The sequence below is a fragment of the Nycticebus coucang genome, chromosome 16 (assembly GCF_027406575.1).
Source record: "Nycticebus coucang isolate mNycCou1 chromosome 16, mNycCou1.pri, whole genome shotgun sequence".
In the NCBI taxonomy this organism is placed as follows: Eukaryota; Metazoa; Chordata; class Mammalia; order Primates; family Lorisidae; genus Nycticebus; species Nycticebus coucang.
In genome coordinates, this window is record NC_069795.1 from 74,456,015 (window position 1) to 74,475,535 (window position 19,521).

Consider the following 19,521-nt stretch of genomic DNA (forward strand, 5'->3'; position numbering starts at 1 on the left):
ATTAGCTCGCAATATTATCCTCTTGGATAACCCCTGATACGTATTAATTCATCTTCCTCTAACTCTCCTCTCTCCCTTCTTCACTACCTGCCACGAAAATAAACAGGTATGTCCTCCTCTGGAATTCAGAGTGCAGACAGAAGAGGCAATGAGTACTATAATTACCTAAGGACTTTATACTCCTATGTGCAAACTGCTATCACATTGTCAGAAGCGACAAGTTAATCAAGGAATTGGGTAAAAGTCCTGTATGCGGGTCCTACATTGAGAGAAATATAGGAGGAAAGCGGTGGCTAAGAATTGGTAAATCATGACCGGCTGTAATTTCAACACTTTGGGAGGTCAAGGCGGGAGAACAACTTGAGCCCAGCCTGGGCGAAATGGTGAGACATCCCCTCTCCCCCACCCCATCTCTACTCAAACAAAAAAGGAAGAGCGCAGAGAACCAGTCAAGAGGACGTTGAGCTATAAAAATGAATAGAATTTACACAAACTCTCTTGAGAGGCTGGTCTTTATATTCTAGTCAATCTAGCTCTGTCTCGGACCTTAAACCCCAGCGATCCCGCCGTAGAAGAAACCAGCAGAAGTACTAAGGTCGGCGCTACATCCGCCAGCATCAGGCGACCGTCGAACCCGGAGGTCCCGAGACCCCAACGTACAGCCGCGGAAGCCGCCGCGCGGAAGCCGGAAGAGGCGGGGCCTCGCGGCGACGTCACTGGGGCGCCGGAGGCCGGGCGCGCCTCGGGATTAGTAGCTAGCTGGACGCACGTGGAGATGGAGGCTGCTGGGGACGCTTTGGGGCCATTGGTGACCGGTCTGTACGACGTGCAGGCTTTCAAATTTGGGGACTTTGTGTTGAAGAGCGGGCTCTCCTCCCCCATCTACATCGATCTGCGGGGCATAGTATCTCGACCGCGTCTTCTGAGTCAGGTACCAACGTACAAGGGGAAGGACGGCTGGGTGGCGAGAGAAGACCAGGAGATGGAGGGCGGGAACGGTGGCAGGAATTGGGCGGTGGGTGAGAGCGAAAGAGCCAAGCGGGGAAGCCAACCCTGCTACTGATTGGGGGAGTAGGCTTGAGAAGCACAGAGGCTCTCGGAGACCTCGGAGAGTACGTTCTGTGACCTACTGGCTTTGACACGTGCTTTGCAAGAATTGGGAAACCTTGCTTGGGGCTCCCGTCTGGCTCGGAAAGAATCACTTGAATGGGTTACGTGTATTTAACGCCGGAAAAATTAGACGTGGGGAAAAGAGGAAAAAGGTGGGCGGAGAATTTATTAGCTTTTCATATACTTCAATTTTGCACGGTGTAGCCAGGAGCAAAATTAAGGCCAGAATGTCCATTAAGTAGATATTTCAGGGAGGCAATTTTTGGTCACTAAGGGAAAAGTTTGACTCTCCTGCCATATACACCTGAGTAGCTGGGACAACAGGCGCGTACCACTGCACCCAGTTTTTTTTTTTTTTTTTTAAATAACGTTTTGCAGAGAGGAGTCTTGGTATGTTCCCCAAGGTGGTCTCAAACTCCTGGGCTCAAGCCGTTCTCGTGCCACAGCCTTCCAGGTGCTGGGTAGCTACTGTACCAGGCTACAGAAGAATTATTAACATTTAGAAACTTACAGACTTGGGAAATATGTTAAAATTTCCAGTTTTAGGGCGGCGCCTGTGGCTCAGTTGGTAAGGCGCCAGCCCCATATACCGAGGGTGGCGGGTTCAGACCCGGCCCCGGCCAAACTGCAATCAAAAAATAGCCGGGCGTTGTGGCGGGCGCCTGTAGTCCCAGCTACTCGGGAGGCTGAGGCAAGAGAATCGCTTAAGCCCAGGAGTTGGAGGTTGCTGTGAGCTGTGTTGAGGCCACGGCACTCTACCGAGGGCCTTAAAGTGAGACTCTGTCTCTACAAAAAAAAAAAAAAATTCCAATTTTAAATTTTAATTTACATACAGAGAAGTATAAGCGAGGAATCAGTAGGAACTTTTCAAGTGTAGGTATATATTGTATTAGAATAAAATTCTGTGGACACAAACTCTGAAAGAGCTTTTCTAGTATAGGCATGTATTGCATTAGAATTAAATTCTGTGGACACATCTGTCTCCCTGTGAAGTGAAAACGAGTAACTGAAGAAATGTAGAAATTCTTTGTTCAGCATTTCCTGGGCAGCATGTGGATTATAAGTGTATTTGTTAAAAAGAATGGTAGAATATGTTAATGTTTTTGGACTAGGAATCACATTCTTTGCAACTCAAAAATATTAATAGATTTTTAGGCCAGGCACAGTGGATCACTTCTGTAATCCTAGCACTGTGGGAGGGTGGATAGCTTGAGCTCACAAGTTTGAGACTAGCCTGAGCAAAACCGAGACCCCGTCTCTACTAAAAATAGAAAAACTGAGGCAAGAGGATCGCTTGAGTCCAAGAATTGGAAATTGCTGTGAGCTATGATTCCATAGCACTCTACCCAGGCCACAGCTTGAGACTCAGTCTCAAAAAAAAAAAAAAAAAAATTCATACATTTTTAAACCTTTGGAAGTATTGGAGTAAAACATTTTAAAGACTTCTGATCTAGTTCCTGAAGCAATTCTGAGTGATTGCTTTTCTTTAAAAAATAAAGTGGTGTTAGGTAAGTGTATATATTGTAATATTGAATGTGATGATTTATGCGGAAAAGATTATAAAATAGGACTTCAAGCTGGGTAAGGCGGTTTATGTCTGTAATCCTAGCATTTGGGGAGGCCAAAATGGGAGGATCATTTGAGCCAAGGAGTTCAAAACCAGCCTGGCAACATAGCTGAGACCTCATCTCTATAAAAAAAAAAAAAAAAATCAAAAACTTAGCCAGATGTAGTGGTACACACCTGTAGTCCCCAGCTACTCAGTAGGCTGAGACAGGAGGATTGCTTGAGCCCAGGAGTTGGAGGTTGCAGTGAGCTATGATAATGCCACTACACTCCAGCCTGGGTGACAGAGTGAGACCCTGTCTCTAAATAGATAGATAAATAGATAGAACGAACTTCATACAATCGGGTGTGCATTTATGAAACTTAATTTCAGAATTCTTTTAAGAAAATCTAACTAAAAATTAATAGGTTTGATACTCAAAGCATGATGAATTACTAAGGGAAACCGGGAAGTTGGGGGACTTATCCTTAGTCTTTGGGAATCAAAAACTTTTTTGATCTTCCCCAATGCTCATGTGGCCTTGATGATTCTAGCTGAGTAGGTTCATTCTTATATTTTATATTTGTATATGTATACGGGAATCTATGGAGAGTAATTTAATAAAAATGCGTTTGCTTTTCTCTCTAGTCAGGTTTGAGACAAACCCCCACTAGGTTATTACTGTCTTTGATGTTACGTTGGTACATAATTTATACACTATTTAAAACAGTAATAATAATAGTTTGTGTATTCATTTTCTTACAGATTGCAGACATTTTATTCCAAACTGCCCAAAATGAGGGAATCAGTTTTGACACAGTGTGTGGAGTACCTTATACAGCTTTGCCGCTGGCTACAGTTATGTGTTCAACAAATCAAATTCCAATGCTTATTAGAAGGAAAGAGACAAAGGATTATGGTAATGTAAAAGCATTGTAAACATTAAGTTCACAAGTAATCTGATACTGTTGGAAGGTTTTCCTGTTCTGTACACTGATGTTTTTACTAGTCATCTTGGATATTTATGTGAAGTCTTTTAAGTGTTACTGTCTGTGGAATTTGTTAGCTTTTGTTATAAATCACCTTTCTTTCTTTTTATTGATTAGGCAATGAAAAAAATTGCTTTTTTTTGCACTGTTTCCATGAAACCCCGGCAACCAGCCTTTACTTCATCAGCAAAGTGTTCTAAGAGCACATGCTTTCCCAATACTTGTACTTAAACTGCATAAAGAGTAACGTATGAATAAAATTACTCTCGTAAAGAATGTAAACACCTCGTGGATCCCTGGCAATAAAGTTACCAGGTAGCTTGCCTTAAAACCTAAAAATCAGTCTTAATGGTGTTAAGCAATTAATGGTCTTTTTTCTTTGTTTTATGTTAATTGGTAATGTTTTGTTGTTATTTTTAAACAAGTCCTTTTCCAGATGCATTCTAGAAATTTTTTGTGTTGAAATCATATGCTTTCATATAATATCTGGGCTTTGCTTCTAGGAGTAGGGAGTAAGGATGAAATAAGATTGACTATGAGTCGTTAGGTGGTTGTTAGGTATTCATGGGTGTTCATTATACTATTTGTCTACTTTTGTTTGAAATTGTCATAATAAAAAAATAAGAAAAAATATTTGAGTTTTTGCTGTTTAAAGGCATAGCATAGATTTTTTTGAGCTAAAGTAATTATCTGCATGAGTCCCTATCCATAAGAGAACTGTTATTTCTATTTTCTTATTTGTTTGTATTTTTATATATATATATATATATTTGAGACTCTGGCACCGTGAGTAGAGTACTGTGGCATCATAGCTCACAGCAAACTTAAGCTCTTGGGCTCAAGCAATTGTCTTCCCTCGGTTTTTCTATTTTTAGTAGAGATGGCTTCTTGCTATTGCTCAGGCTGGTCTTGAACTCCTGAGCTCAAGCAGTCCACCCGCCTCAGCCTCCCAGAGTGCTAGGATTACAGGCATGAGCCACTGTGCCTGGCTTATTATTGTATGTTTTTAAAAATCATTTTTAATATATTCATAAGTACTCGCAGTTTTGTGATCTAGTCCAACTTGGTCACAGATCTAGAACTTGTCAGTTCTCTGAGGGGATGAAAGAAGAGAAAAGGAATGGGAAAGGTCAAAGATGATACCCGTAGTAAAACTCAAAAGGTGGGTAAAAGGTGTACCAATTAATTCTATTTCCATTTCAAAATAAGCAAACTGATAGTGGAAAACATAAAAATGAATCTATATAGCCTGAGTTGTTTACATTTTGTAGATTATCTGAAAATAGTCTGTTGTGGGGTTTGGGGCAGAGAAGTATGTATTTTAGTCACATTGCATTGTATAATTCGTAAGATTATAGTAATAGGTCTAGATGATTGCTGAAGATTTTTCCTCCTGAATTTATAGCTTCAAAAAGCCAATTGTTTGGATAATCTTGAGTGTTGAACATGATGCTGTAGTTTTATTGACGAGGAATAATTTTATTGATAACATTGGGTTATTCTGTGTTTCATAACTTTCCTTGATCCCCAGTGATTTGCTTTAAGAAACCACATTTTTAAAAATTTGGTCATAAAACACATTAAGTGGTGTTTATTCTACAAAATAATGTACTTGTTTTACTGTAAGTAGTCTGCATGTGTAACTGGCATTTGCGAATACAGAGACACCGAACAGAGAGTCATCAGGGCACCTTGAAGATACATCAGCCATGAAGATAAGTAGCTCCAAAGTAGATTATCAGAAAATAAGGTTTAAGCCTAAGTCCAGTGGCTCACGCCTGTCATCCTAACACTCTGGGAGGCTGAGGCCGGTAGATCACCTGAGCTCAGGAGTTCCAGACCAGCCTGAGCAAGAGTGAGAAAAATAGAAAAACTAGCTGGGTGTTGTGGCTGGCACCTGTAATCCTAGCTATTTGGGAGGCTGAGGCAAGAAGAGATTTGGGGCCAAGAGTTTGAGGCTGCTGGTGAACTATGATGGCACCACAGCACTCAACCCAGGGTGACAGAGGAGATGCTATCTTAAAAAAGAAAGAAAGAAAGGTTTAGATCATCCATCTCTTCATTAACTATATATCAAACTTATACTGTAAGATATATTTTAAGTTGGCCTTTTATTTATATATGAAAGTTGGAATCAACAGAAACTTTTCTTCTCTAGGTACTAAGCGTCTTGTAGAAGGAGCTGTAAATCCAGGAGAAACCTGTTTAATCATCGAGGATGTCGTCACCAGTGGATCTAGTGTTTTGGAAACTGTTGAGGTTCTTCAGAAGGAGGGCTTGAAGGTCACCGATGCTGTGGTGCTGTTGGACAGAGAGCAAGGAGGCAAGGACAAGTTGCAGGCGCACGGGATCTGTCTCCACTCGGTGTGTACATTGTCCAAAATGCTGGAAATTCTTGAGCAGCAGAAAAAAATTGATACTGAGATGGTTGGAAGAGTGAAGAGATTTGTTCAGGAAAATGTTTTTGTGGCAGCTAATCAAAATGGGTCTCTCCTTTGTGTAAAGAAAGCATCCAAAGAACTCAGCTTTGGTGCCCGTGCAGAGCTGCCCAGGATCCACCCCGTTGCATCGAAGCTTCTCAGGCTTATGCAAAGGAAAGAGACCAATCTGTGTTTGTCTGCTGATGTTTCAGAATCCAGAGAGCTGTTGCAGCTAGCAGATGCATTAGGACCCAGCATCTGCATGCTCAAGACTCATGTAGATATTTTGGATGATTTTACTCTGGATGTGATGGAGGAATTGACAATACTGGCACAACGCCATGAGTTCTTAATATTCGAAGACCGGAAATTTGCAGATATAGGCAACACAGTAAAAAAGCAGTATGAAGGTAAGGGTATTACTCAGGAATCTGTGAGGATGAGAAATCCAGCTTAAACTGACTGAAGAAAAAAAGGAAATGTATTAGCTCCTTTAACTGCAAGTCTAGCCATAGAGCAGGATGTCAGGTGTGGTTGGATTTAGGAGCTTACGTGGTGTCTTCCGGACTTGGCTTTCTCTCTGTCAGCTCTGTGTTGAGTTCTTTCTCAGGCCTGCATACTACACGAGTTCACCCCAAACCACTCACTCTGGCCTGGGGTATATCATCCCTCCATGATCTGGCCTGGGTAACACACTTGCTCCTCTGTCTGCGAGGTTATTAACTTTATTTAAACTTCTTGAACTGAGAAGAATCAGATGGGAGTATTACCCCTAAAGAAAATGGGTATGCTGTTAGCACAACTGTTATATGGGTTCTGGCTGTGCAAAGGGAGTTTCAGTAAAAATTACAGATACAGAAAACAATGAAAAAGCAGGATAAAATGGTAAGATTTATTTTCAGCTGAAAAAGATTTGTCGATACATATTTTTTTTTTTTTTGCAGATTTTGGCCGGGCTGGGTTTGAATCCACCACCTCCGGCATATGGGGCCGGCGCCCTACTCCTTTGAGCCACAGGTGCCGCCAATACATAATCTTTTCATAAAGATTTTTTTATATCAAACGTACTCATAGTAGTACATGTGTTAAAAAAAATGCTTTGTTCTACAATCTATCCTTCTATGCAAATTTCTGTTTTTACAAGGATGTGATCATACTGTATATATCTTTTTTCCGCTTGTAACAGGTATTTGGTCATGTTACTTAATACTTATTGTGGGCATCTCTAAGATAATTTTTCTTGAAATAACAAATGCCTAGTTGTAACACATAAACTGCCATTTGAGTTGTATTTAATTTTGTTAGTTTTGAGCCTGGGGCCTCGTGAAACATAGCTCACGTGTCTCTTGACCTATCTTCACATAATAAAACACCCAAAGGGGGAAAAATGTCTAGTGTGGCAGTCAGTGGTAAGCTATTTCTTTAGAAGAGTTTTGTTTGTAAGTGACCTTCATGTGCTTAAGATGTCCCTCTGCCATCACATTGTTTAGCTTTGTTTGGCTTACTGACCGATACAGGAGTTACACATACTTTCTTCAGGTTTATATATACTGTATATGAACTGTCAGCTTTTTAAATGCATACAGTTGTCTATTGGGATTAGAATAGCTAAAGAGATCTAAGGGACGTGTAGAATATTGAGAGAGAATAAAGTTCCTGAGAGATCCCTGCAGAATGAAAATTTGCCATTTTCAAGGTGAATTTCAAAATGTCAATATCCTTGATGTGGATAAATGCCAGTCTTCACTGGAGTCCCTTTCTAATTACATGAGCTTCATTCAGCCTGCAAGGAAAAACAGTCTTATCGGTGTTCCTGATAAAGCACAGAACTTTTAATAGTTTTTTCTCACTGTGGTACCTTCTTGCCCTGCTGTCAGGTAGATAGATACATTTTTCTTATTTTTTTTCTTTTCTTTTTTTTTAGAGACAGTCTCACTCTGTCGCCCTCAGTAGAGTGCTGTGGAGTCACAGCTCACAGCAACCTCCAGGCTCTTGGGCTTAGGCAATTCTCTTGCCTCAGCCTCCCGAGTAGCAGGGACTACAGGCGCCCACCACAACGCTGGGCTATTTTTTTGTTGCAGTTTGGCCTGGGCTGGATTCGAACCCACCACCCTCAGTATGTGGGGCCGGTGCCCTACTCGCTGAGCCACAGGTGCCACTGATAGATAAACATTTTTCACAGACAGAACCATGAGTTCTGTAATAATCACTAACATCCCTAAAGTGTTAGACTCTCACATTAACATGTTAGGAGATTATTTCGTACTGTAGTTGGTTGGTTGTTTGGACAAAAGATTAGAAGTTTTGGTTTGAAAATTGGCAAATAACTTTTTTTTCCCCCCATTCTTCTCTTAGGTGGTATCTTTAAAATAGCTTCCTGGGCAGATGTAGTGAATGCGCATGTGGTACCTGGCTCAGGAGTTGTGAAGGGCCTACGGGAAGTAGGCCTGCCATTGCATCGCGGGTGCCTGCTCATTGCAGAAATGAGCTCTGCTGGGTCCCTGGCCACTGGCAGCTACACTAAAGCAGCAGTAAGTGACACGGGGACTGTTATGCTGCAGGAAATATCCATGGACCTGCCAAGAAAACAATCAGCGTTTGTGTGGCAGTATGTTACAGTAGTACTAGTTGACAGGAGTTCCTTGATAGCACATAGCATTCCATATCTTACAGTGGACGCTTGAGGAATTTGAATTGTACTCCTAGAAAAACATTGAGATACAGATAGTCAAATGAACATCTACCTATCCCTACCAGGCTTTTAAGGTAGTTGTCTTTTTCTTCTCACTGTGAGTTGCCTGCAGAAAAGCAGTGTCTCTGAGTCTCCCAAGGCCCACAGAGATGGACATTCTCATGACAGCTGCCCACAGGAAGTAGCCTTATCTTATTCCTTCTCTGAGATTGATTGGGTTTATGTGAAAAAAAGCTTTTAACCACAGTCCAGAGGCCCTGTTTCCTCCAGTAACTACTACATTATTAAAAGTTTATAGCACCACACACAGTACTCCCCCCCCCCCACTCCATTCCTCCCCTGCATGCCAGAATAAAACAGGAGATGGATAATTACCTAGTTCAAAAGTTACCCTTTACCTTTTCCTCTGGGTAAACTTTTAGTTGCATATTCACCCAGAAAGGTGAATACATCACCTGTACAGCCTTTGCAGGTATTATAAAGAATATAATATTACTTTTAAAAATTGCCATGAGAATTTTAATTTTTCATGTTATTTCAAAGACTGTATGGAGCTATTAAAAGTTCACATGGCGGGCGGTGCCTGTGGCTCAGTCGGTAGGGCGCCGGCCCCATATACCGAGGGTGGCGGGTTCAAACCCGGCCCAGCCAAACTGCAGCCAAAAAATAGCTGGGCGTTGTGGCAGGCGCCTGTAGTCCCAGCTACTCGGGAGGCTGAGGCAAGAGAATCGCTTAAGCCCAGGAGTTGGAGGTTGCTGTGAGCTGTGTGAGGCCACAGCACTCTACCGAGGGCCATAAAGTGAGACTCTGTCTCTACAAAAAAAAAAAAGTTCACATGGCCCTGGAGTCAGATTTTAACTCCCCTCCCCCCCCATGAGTTGACCATAAATGTCTGATTTCCCAAATCTCAACAAGCAGGGGTACCATGAGTTAGTGCTAATGTTTGGCATTCTGGGAGTCGGGGTCAGGTTTGAGGACAAAACATCATGTGGCCAGGAACAGTAGCTTGCATTTGTAATCCGAGCACCCTGGGAGGCCAAGGTGAGAGGATTGCTTGAGCTCAGGAGTTGGACACCAGCCTGAGCAAAAGCAAGACCCTGTCTCTACTAAATAGAAAAATTATCCAGATGTTATGGCAGGTGCCTGTAGTCTCTACTATTTGGGAGGCTGAGGCAGGAGGATTGCTTGAACCCAGGAGTTGGAGGTTGTTGTGAGCTATGATGACACCGCAGCACTGCAGCCTGGGGCAAGAAAGTGAAACTGTCTTAAAAAAAGATCACTTGTGTGTTGGTGGTAGTATTTGATGGCGTGAATAGAATGGCGTGAGTCTAGCCAAGCAGACTTTCTAAAGAAACTTCAGTATAGAATTGGGGAGACCAGTTAATAGCAAATGTTAAAGAGAAGGGAAAGCAGAAGTGAGAGTTTTCTTTTAACTCTTGAAAACTTAGCTGTTTTTTATATGATGGCTACCTTTGGGTACGGAGTAGCCTGTGTAGAAGGTCAATCAGCCTTGAACATGGCTTCATACCATTATGTGTTCTGGACTACTCGCCCCAGATGCTTTTGGGAAGTAAGTAGGTCACCAGGTGTTACTAAAAATAAATAACTATGCAGCACCTTGATTTTAGGTGCACATAGTATGGGTTTTTGTTAATGTAATTAATTGGTTACTCAAGGGCAGGGGTAGGAAAGGATCGTCTCAAGGTATTAATAAAGCAAATGTGTTTTATCATAATTCATACAGAAGATGATCTGTTTCAGATGTAGTTTATATATATGAAATGAGAAAAGGCATCTATAACATAACAAAGTTTCTAACTAGTTAAAAAAACGGTTTTTTACTTTGGTAGAACTGTTATTCTGTGTGATGAACTGTTTTCTTATAATATGTCTTATTCCGTTTAGGTCAGGATGGCTGAGGAGCACTCTGAATTTGTGATTGGTTTTATTTCTGGCTCCCGAGTAAGCATGAAACCAGAATTTCTTCACTTGACTCCAGGAGTTCAGTTAGAAGCAGGAGGTAAATGCATTCATTGGTCATGACTCTTTCAAAAATGCTGCTTTACCCACAGCAGGCAAATTAAACCTTGCATGTTACTATAAAGTTGCTAAAGAGAAGCTTTCTTAGAACAATGACTAATGGGCCCTTTGGCTTGCCAGTACTGTCTTAGAATTGCAAAGCAGCTTGCAGGCTAATTTTAGGATAAAAAGTTAGACTGTTCACTGAAACATTCTGGAAAACTGATATTTTAGGTTACTGTTTCTTATCTGGTGTTCTGAATAGCTACCAAAAGAAGGTATGGTCAAGGAAGTGCGGAAAACCCTAGGCCAGCAAAATTAAAGATTTGTTTCTCTGTTACAGACCTTTGTGGTGTCTGTTGTGAATCTCCAGTATGAGATGTTTACCAAGCTTATTTGAACATGTAACACTTTCAGCAGCCTAAGAAATGCAGTTAGAATGGCTAAAAAGCAGTGCTAATTTTCTCATCGATGGGCTTCTCTTCAGTAAAGGAATAATCTAGGTTATAAAAACATACGTATTTAACTGTCCTGTGGGAGTCAATAAAGCTGCTTCAGTTTTGAATAAGGAAGAAGTCATTACCAGAAAACAATAATTTTTCCTGAATTGGTTATTATGCAAGAAAGGTTGCTCATCATAGTTAACTAGAGTTCATTCTGTCCCTTTCCTTCTTTAAATTTTAGGTTAAGCTTACAAAGTTGAAGATTGGAACTGGGTTCTCAGTTTATAAAACCATTAAAATGAAAACGGCTATGTCACACCTCAGTGGAATTTGTCAGATTGACAGTTCTGATTTTCAGTTTTTACCATTGTGAAGTTCAAAAGATACCTTGAAAGATATTAAAAGGAAAGTAGATTTTAAACGAGTCATTCTCATATAACTCATGCCTCCCTCTCCCCATACCAGTCCAGCTTTCCTCTCCAGAGATAACTGCATAACTGGTGTGATGTGCGTCCACCCAGACCTGTGGCTTTGCGTATACTCCCATATGCACGTGCAGAGAGTTGAGAGAACATTTCGTTTATGTGCACTTTCACGCCTAGAGTTACCTCATTACCCTTAACAACTCCATAGGGTTTTCTTGTTAGGATTGGGCCATAATGTGGTTTAACCATTCTCCTGTGGAAGCATTTAGATTGTTTAGAAACAGAGGATATCCTTACATATATATTTGTACCTGTAGAGTATTTCTGGAGTAATTCTTCCAACTAGACCTGAAGCTCCTTGAGGATGAGAGCTCTTTCTGAAGAATGCACATCCCCCAGTGCTATCCAGATGTTGAAGGAATGGACAGCAGTTTAGAAACAGATGGAAGAGTGTTTCTGAGAGTGGGAAGATACACATTGACAGTGTCCTGGTTGAGGTTTATAATGTCAAGAAGGGTATGCATTTGGGAACCCTTAGTTTTCTTTTTAAACCCTGAAACACTATGACTAGTGTATCTATTAATCTTGGAGGAGGTAATTATTTTATGTAGATAATATGTGGGTCATTGTGGAAGTTTTGAGATATACAGAAATCAAGAAATGTAAAATCCACATACACAGAAACAAACGCAGCTCTCCCAACAACACTGATAAACCTAGTAAGTTGAAACTTGCTTGGGGGAATCAGAAAGGACATTTTGCCGGCAGCGTTTCTTAGAAGTGAATTAATGGACCATAACACAGTCATAGTGACCTAGTGACACTTAAAAAGAAGGAACTGCCTTAGGCAGTTTTCAATTCAATTTCTGTTTTCAAGTAAGTGCTTTAAACAGGAAACATTACAGAAGGTTAATCAGGAAGAAAACTAATAGGCTGATGAGAATTCAAATAAATAGACTAATGGATGGTAGATGTACCCTGCCAGGTTAAAGAATATTGAAGGTTTGCTATGCTGTTCCCAACTTTTACATTTCAAATTTTATAGCAAATGACTTGCCTAAGGCTTTTTAATAATTGTCTTGGGTTTGGCCTTTCTTATTTTATTTTTTTGTAGTTTTTGGCTGGGGCCGGTTTGAACCCACCACCTCCAGTCTATGGGGCTACAGGTGCTGCCCAGGGTTTTGGCTTTTTTTTGTTGTTTTTTTTTTTGTTTTGGCATTTTTTTAAAGTTTCACATCTGTGCTAAACATTTTATGAATCAGATAGATTTAGGTTCCTGGCCTTTCCAACTAGTGACCGTGTATCTTTGGACAAGTCACTTTACTTCTTTTTGTTTCATTTTCTTGATCTGTAAAATGGGGATAATAACATAATTGGCCTCAGGCTAATTGAGAGGCTTCACTAAGATAATACATAAAGCATTTAATACACATCTTGGCATAGAGTAAGCACTCTGTACTTGTCAACTGTTTGGATTTTTTAAGCTCCCACAGTTCCTCGACTAAATAGTACAGAGAGAGTCTGGGTTTTTAGGAATATTTAAAATATTTTAGATTTGAAAGATAGTCATTTAACAAAACAGAATTCTTCTTCTAGAACAGCAAAATTTAAAAAAGAGCAAAAATTAGAGATGACGGTTTGTGCATAGTCTATGTGACTGCCTGATAGAACTTGGCAGAAATGTCCCTGGTGATAGTCGGGTGAGATGCCTTTGGAGAACTTTCCCAGGAGTGCATCACAGTGATTCTGAGATGTGTCCTGAAATTATCTTCAATTTTGAGGCCAAGTTTTATTGTATCTTTTTCTTTTTCTTTTTTTTTTTGGAGACAGTCTCACTTTCTTGCCCCTGGTAGAGTGCTGGACATCATAGCTCATAGCAACCTCAAACTTTTGGGCTCAAGTAATCCTCCTGCCTCAGTCTCCAGAAGTAGCTGGGACTATACCTGGCCTTTTTTTTTTTTTTTTTAAATAGGGTCTCACTCTTGCTCAGGCTCATCTCAAACTCATGAAACCAGTCTACTTGGCTTGGCCTCCCAGAGTTCTGGGATTACAGGCATGAGCCACCATGCCCAGTATTTTATAGTATCTTATTGACATTGATTCTTTCTTGGCAACATAGGAAATTTACTTCATTGTTTTCTGATATTGTTAAAATATTGGTGATCTACAATTCAATATTGAGAGGATTGGTTAGCCTCCTTCTTCACCGTGGAGGTCTCTGGACTATCCAGGTAGACACTTTTGTTAACCTGCTTGTTGTACAGACAGACGTGGAAAACACTCTGAGGCATATTTTTATTTAAAAAAAAAATAAAAATCTGGTTAGATATTTTGTCAGAGAAGTCATGTGACAGGGTTTCTGGGTTTTGTGTTATGTTAAACAGTAGCTTTTGTCTTTTTTTCAGGGGATACTCTTGGCCAGCAGTACAATAGCCCACAAGAAGTTATCAGCAAACGAGGTTCTGATATCATCATTGTAGGCCGGGGCATAATCTCCGCAGCTAATCGTCTGGAAGCAGCGGAGATCTACAGAAAGGTTGCTTGGGAAGCTTATTTGAGTAGACTTGGTATTTGAGTGTCTTGGATTTTTTGTGAAGACGTTGAAGATACGTCGTCTCCTGGAAGTCACTATTTTGAAATAATCAGCACCCTTTACTACTGGTTGGATTCTTCCCCAGGGCCTGTGCGGGAATGGCTTCTGGAGTTACCATGGTCTTTAGGAAATACTGAGTGACTTGTACTTCAAGTTTGCTTTTATTAAAATGGATGTTTGGTAGGCATCCACAGTCCTGTCTGTGCTAGGGTCTTCCACATTTGAGGATTACTCCTATCTCTGGACAGGAGTATACTACTTTTTTATTTTTGTAATTACAATGAGACAAAATTTCTAGGACATAAAGAGGCTAAAACCAGTATAGCATTTCTTAGGTCCTTTATTCTAATATGTTAACCCAAATAATATCTAAATATTATTCATTCTTCTCCTTAAAAATGTCAGTCCAGGTGTCCAAATGGTGCGGGTTTCCAGAACTGCTGCTGTTTGTTCACTCATCAAAGAGGGCAGGGTGGGGAAGGAGAAGATGACTGCTGCTCATACTCCAAGTCAGTACCCGGCTGTCATTTCCACAAGTGGAGTGGGGTTCTGGCTCGTTCCTTCCCTTAGCTAGTAGCACTTGTAGAACAGTGGCAAAACTCAGTCATAGCTTCCTAAGTTCATAGTCCAAAGGCCTGTGGGTATTTGCTTAAGGACAGTGTCAGAGGACACTTGCCATTTCCCCTCAGCTATTTCCACCCCTAATGGCCCACTCTTAATGACTCAGGAGAGCCTGGGCTTCCCACTCAGGTTATTATTATGTTTCTTCTAAAAGTTTCTACTTTAAGAACTGTGTCAACATGCAGTTTGAACTTCAGGTCCCCATTACTGTGAGTCCCTCTGTGAGAAAGAGACAAGTTATCAAGGAAGAAGCAGTCAGTAGAAAAAGGAAGGGGCTTAGCCCTTGGGGCTACTCTGGGAGAGCCAGCAGTCATGAAGGGAAGGAGAATTTCCTGAATTTTCTGAAACTTGCAGAAATCTCAGGTGTCTTCTAAGTCTTTGAGAACTGAGGCTGAGAAGCCTTGGAGTTACGTGCTGAGCTCTCAAGTGCTGGCTGCTTTGACTAGGTCAGCGGTTTTCTCACTTTATCAGGTAGCAGAGTCACCTGGCATCTTGCAAAAAAACGGGCCTGGCCCCACCTCCAGCATTTCTGACTCTGGGCAGCACTGGGCTGGAGCTGAAGAATTTGCATTTCTAACAAGGTCTCAGGTGACAGTGAGGCTGCTAGTGTTGTGACCAGGCAGAACCACTGCACTGGTCAGTCGCATTTTGCCTCTGCAGTGAGATAGCCTTTAGGTCTTCCTCACCTGCTGAAAGTTACGTACTCCTGTCTTTCCTTCAAAAGTGCCATCTCCGGTACACAGGATGGGGCGCTGTACCCGTGTTACTGAAGCTCACCCAGGACCCCTGTGAGGTAACTTGAAATCAGATTATTCTATTTTTAGCAGATGGGGGTTGGCTCAGCAACCTGGGCATCTGCATTGCTGCATCCCAGGTGGTTCTGATATTTCTTAAGCCCAGTATTACAGGCCTCTTACCTAAGCAAAGGCCCAGTCTGAAGTCAAAACTTTGGAGAACAAAGTGATCCAGACAGACAAGCACTTGGGCTGTGAGAGTGCTGTTCTTCAGCACTGAAGTATGGCGAGGTGTTAGATAGTGTTCTGCCCTTGTGGGGAAGACAGGAACAGTCCCTACCAGGTGCACAGAATAATAATCTGGAAGACTAATGGAGAGGAGATCATCCCCTGGCCTCTTCCGCTCCTCTGGGCATTTTGGAGAGTATACACCTATAGATTTTTAGTGCTGGGGAACCAAAGATGCCATCTAGTCAGGGCCTCTTACTTTGGAACTATAGAAGACCAGCCCTGGGGTAGTGAAGGGACGTGCTGAGTCACAGCCAGCCCTGGAGTCTCAGTCCCAACTCTCGCTCTCAAGCTGATACCAGTCAGCTCTAAGAAAAGCTGCTAACAGCAGCCCTAGGGCTATTTAAAACTTGCCTCAAAAAGGCACTGAAGGGTGAAGATGCCAGCTTGAGGACATTTTTAATGTTCTTTCTTCCCAACTCCCTTTCACCTACCTTCCCGGAACAAATTAGCTGCCAGGACCAACATGTAGGTGAGGACTGGAACTGTCCGTGTGACCACAGGCCCTTTCGGGATCCAAGAAAGAAGATAGGTGCAGGGCATAGTCTCCTTTAAGCTGGACTCAGAGGGCTGACTGGCTCTTCCTGGCTTGGAGGAACTGAAGTTTCTGACAGCTTCTGAAGGATAGCAGCTTCCTGGATAGTACAGTGCTGGCCAGAGTGCAGTTTGCAGGTCTCCTAGCAACCGTGGGTTTGCTGCCGCGGGAGAGTTGTACTGAACCAAGGGTAGGCAGAAGAAAATTAACCACCTGTGGAAATCCAGCAACAGAAGATAGCAAAGAACACCTGGAACAGGTGTAAGCAAGGTTGTGCCCATTGCTGAGTTCTGAGCCCCGGATTGAGGCCCAGGAAATGTTTCTAAATGAACGGATGAATAAGCAGCCCCTAGTGAACATGGGCTACCATTGGGAACAGACTAAACTCCAGCCACCAAGACTAACCACAAAACAAGACACACAATGTTTGAATTTGAAAATTTGATGGCAAATTTTTAGAAGAGGACATTAATATTAAAAACCATTATCTTGGGATGGAAGATCATATGAAGAAATACACCAAAATTTCAACCCAAAATACAAAGAAATAGAAACAATGAAGGAGTAGATAAGAGGCTTAGAAGAACGATCCTTGACTATTAAGAGAAAAAGATGTAATTGAGGAGAGGAAATGATTACAGAAATAATTGAGGAAAATTTCCACAGTTTGAAAAAGTACTTAAGGACGGTGGTGCCTGTGGCTCAGTGGATAGGGCGCCGGCCCCATATACTGAGGGTGGTGGGTTCAAACCTGGCCCTGGCCAAACTGTAACCAAAAAATAGCTGAGAGTTATGGTGGGCACCTGTAATCCCAGCTACTCGGGAGGCTGAGGCAAGAGAATTGCCTAAGCTCAGGAGTTGGAGGTTGCTGTGAGCTGTGATGCCACAGCACTCACCAAGGTCGATAAAGTAAGACTGTTGCTAAAAAATAAAAGGAAGAAAAAATACTTGAGTCTGCAGATTAAAAGCTACAAGGAAACTCCTAGGCATAGCCTATAAAAATGATTGCACTTCAAGTATAGAAATGTTACAAGCATTTAGAAGGATAAATTACATGCAGAGTAAAAGGAATCAGACTAGATGCAGACTGTCGTTTGTAGCACTGGAAGCTTGGAAAGACAGGAAATGACATCCACAGGCCCTGAGAAGAAAGGACCAGTCATAACCAAGAATCCCAGACCCCTTTGAGCAGTCTGATGTTGTTCATATCTCCTTCAGAATGTTTCAGTGTGCTGGGCTCTGGAGTCAGTCCTCACTAAGTGAGATGCACAGAGCACGGGCCTTCAGAGGCTAGCAGGGCAGAGGTAGAACAGGTGTATCTAGCGATAGGAATGGAAGCTATCTGCCGGTAGCTGAAGTGGTGAGCACATTCAGCATCAGGAAACTGAAACCCCTTAGAGACCCTCTAATCCAAACAGTCCATTTCACAGAGAAAGAAATTCAAGCCCATTGAGAAATGATTTGCCCAAAATTGTAGAAAAGCCCATTCCAGGCAGACTAGAATCCTCTCCTGACTCTAGTGTTTTGGTTACTACATTCTTTTTATTCCCTTTCTGTAATTCCATTTTTTTATCCCTTTGTGTCTCGTTTTTTTAGCAGATGGGGGTTGGGTCAGCAACCTGGGCATCTGCATTTCTTTCTTTTTTTTTGAGACAGAGCCTCAAGCTGTGGCCCTGGGTAGAGTGCTGTGGCATCACAGCTCACAGCAACCTCCAACACCTGGGCTCAAGCAATTCTGCCTCAGCTCCCAAGTAGCTGGGACTACAGGCACCTGCCACAACCCCCAGCTATTTTTTTGTTATTGTAGCCGTCATTTGGTGGGCCCGGGCTGGATTCAAACCCACTAGCTCAGATGTATGTGGCTGGCGCCTTAGCTGCCTGAGCCATGGGGACCAAGCCAATATCTGCATTTTTAATGGGCAGCTTGTCTTTCCTTCTCATCCATCACACTCACACAGGCCTTGCTACAGTAAACTAAATCTTTCTCTCTGACCTCCTGCCCTCCTTTCACCTGCCAAGGGCGTACTCTGATCTGATAGTGGGCCATAAGACCCTAACTGCAGGGGGCCTGCAGGAAGGAATGCTGCAGAGAGGCACCAAGAAGAGTGAACAGACCTGCCTTGCTGGGTTAGCTTAGTTGTCAGGCTTCAACCATCCCTGCCCAATGACATTTCTATAAAAAGCCCAAGAGGATGGGGCTTGGGGGCTTCTGGAGAGCTGAACACGTGGAGACTGACGGGAAGGTGAACAAGAAGGAAGGGGGGCACACCCAAGTCCACAAGGGCAGCAGCTCTTATGCCCTGGACCCTAGCAGACCTTGTCCTGTTTATTTGTTTAAAGTATCCTCTGTAGACAATGCAGATCTTTGTGAAGACCCTGACCGGCAAGACCATCACCCTGGAGGTTGAGCCCAGTGACACCATTGAGAATGTCAAGGCAAAGATCCAAGACAAGGAAGGCATCCCCCCTCACCAGCAGAGGCTGATCTTCACTGGGAAGCAGCTGGAAGACGGGCGTACCCTGTCTTGACTACAACATCCAGAAGGAATCCACCCTGCACTTGGTTCTGCGCTTAAGGGGAGGTGGCTAAGTTTCCCATTCTAACTTCCAACAAATTTCATTGCACTTTTCTTTCAATAAAGTTGTTGCATTTCCCCCCCCCCAAAAAATAAAAAATAAAGTATCCTCTGTAATAAATCAGTAAACATGGTTCCTTGAGTTCTGTGAGTTGCTCTAGAAAGTTAGACCCAAAGAGGGGATCATGGAAAACCCAACTTGAAGCTGGTCAGTTAGAAGTCCTAGAGGCCTGCACTTGCAACTGAGGTCTGAGGGAGACAGATTTGGGGACCGAGCCCTCAACCTGCGGGATCTGACACTATTTCCAGGTAGACAGTGTCAAATTGAACTGCAGGATACCCACTTGGTGTCCACTGCAGGACTGCTTGCTTGTTGGTGAGGTGAAGTCTGCCTGGTTTGGAGCAGAGAAAGTAGTCTAAGCTGTTGTGTTGGAATGAGAGCCAGGGAAAAGAGCAGTTCTGGTTTCTCCTAACATTGCTATCAGGATCCAATATACACCAGACTAAGTGGCAGATTGTATATTGTTCCC

At 42.4% G+C, this 19,521-nt stretch overlaps 1 protein-coding gene across 1 annotated transcript; it reads left to right on the forward strand.

Moving 5' to 3' along the window:
• Nucleotides 1–729: 729 nt before the first annotated feature.
• UMPS (uridine monophosphate synthetase) lies at nt 730–19,095 on the forward strand. Its single transcript, XM_053564171.1, has 6 exons — nt 730–931; nt 3,422–3,575; nt 5,804–6,475; nt 8,421–8,596; nt 10,663–10,777; nt 14,050–19,095. The coding sequence occupies exons 1-6, from the start codon at nt 776–778 to the stop codon at nt 14,217–14,219; spliced, it is 1,443 nt and encodes a 480-aa protein (XP_053420146.1). The 5' UTR covers nt 730–775; the 3' UTR covers nt 14,220–19,095.
• Nucleotides 19,096–19,521: the final 426 nt, after the last annotated feature.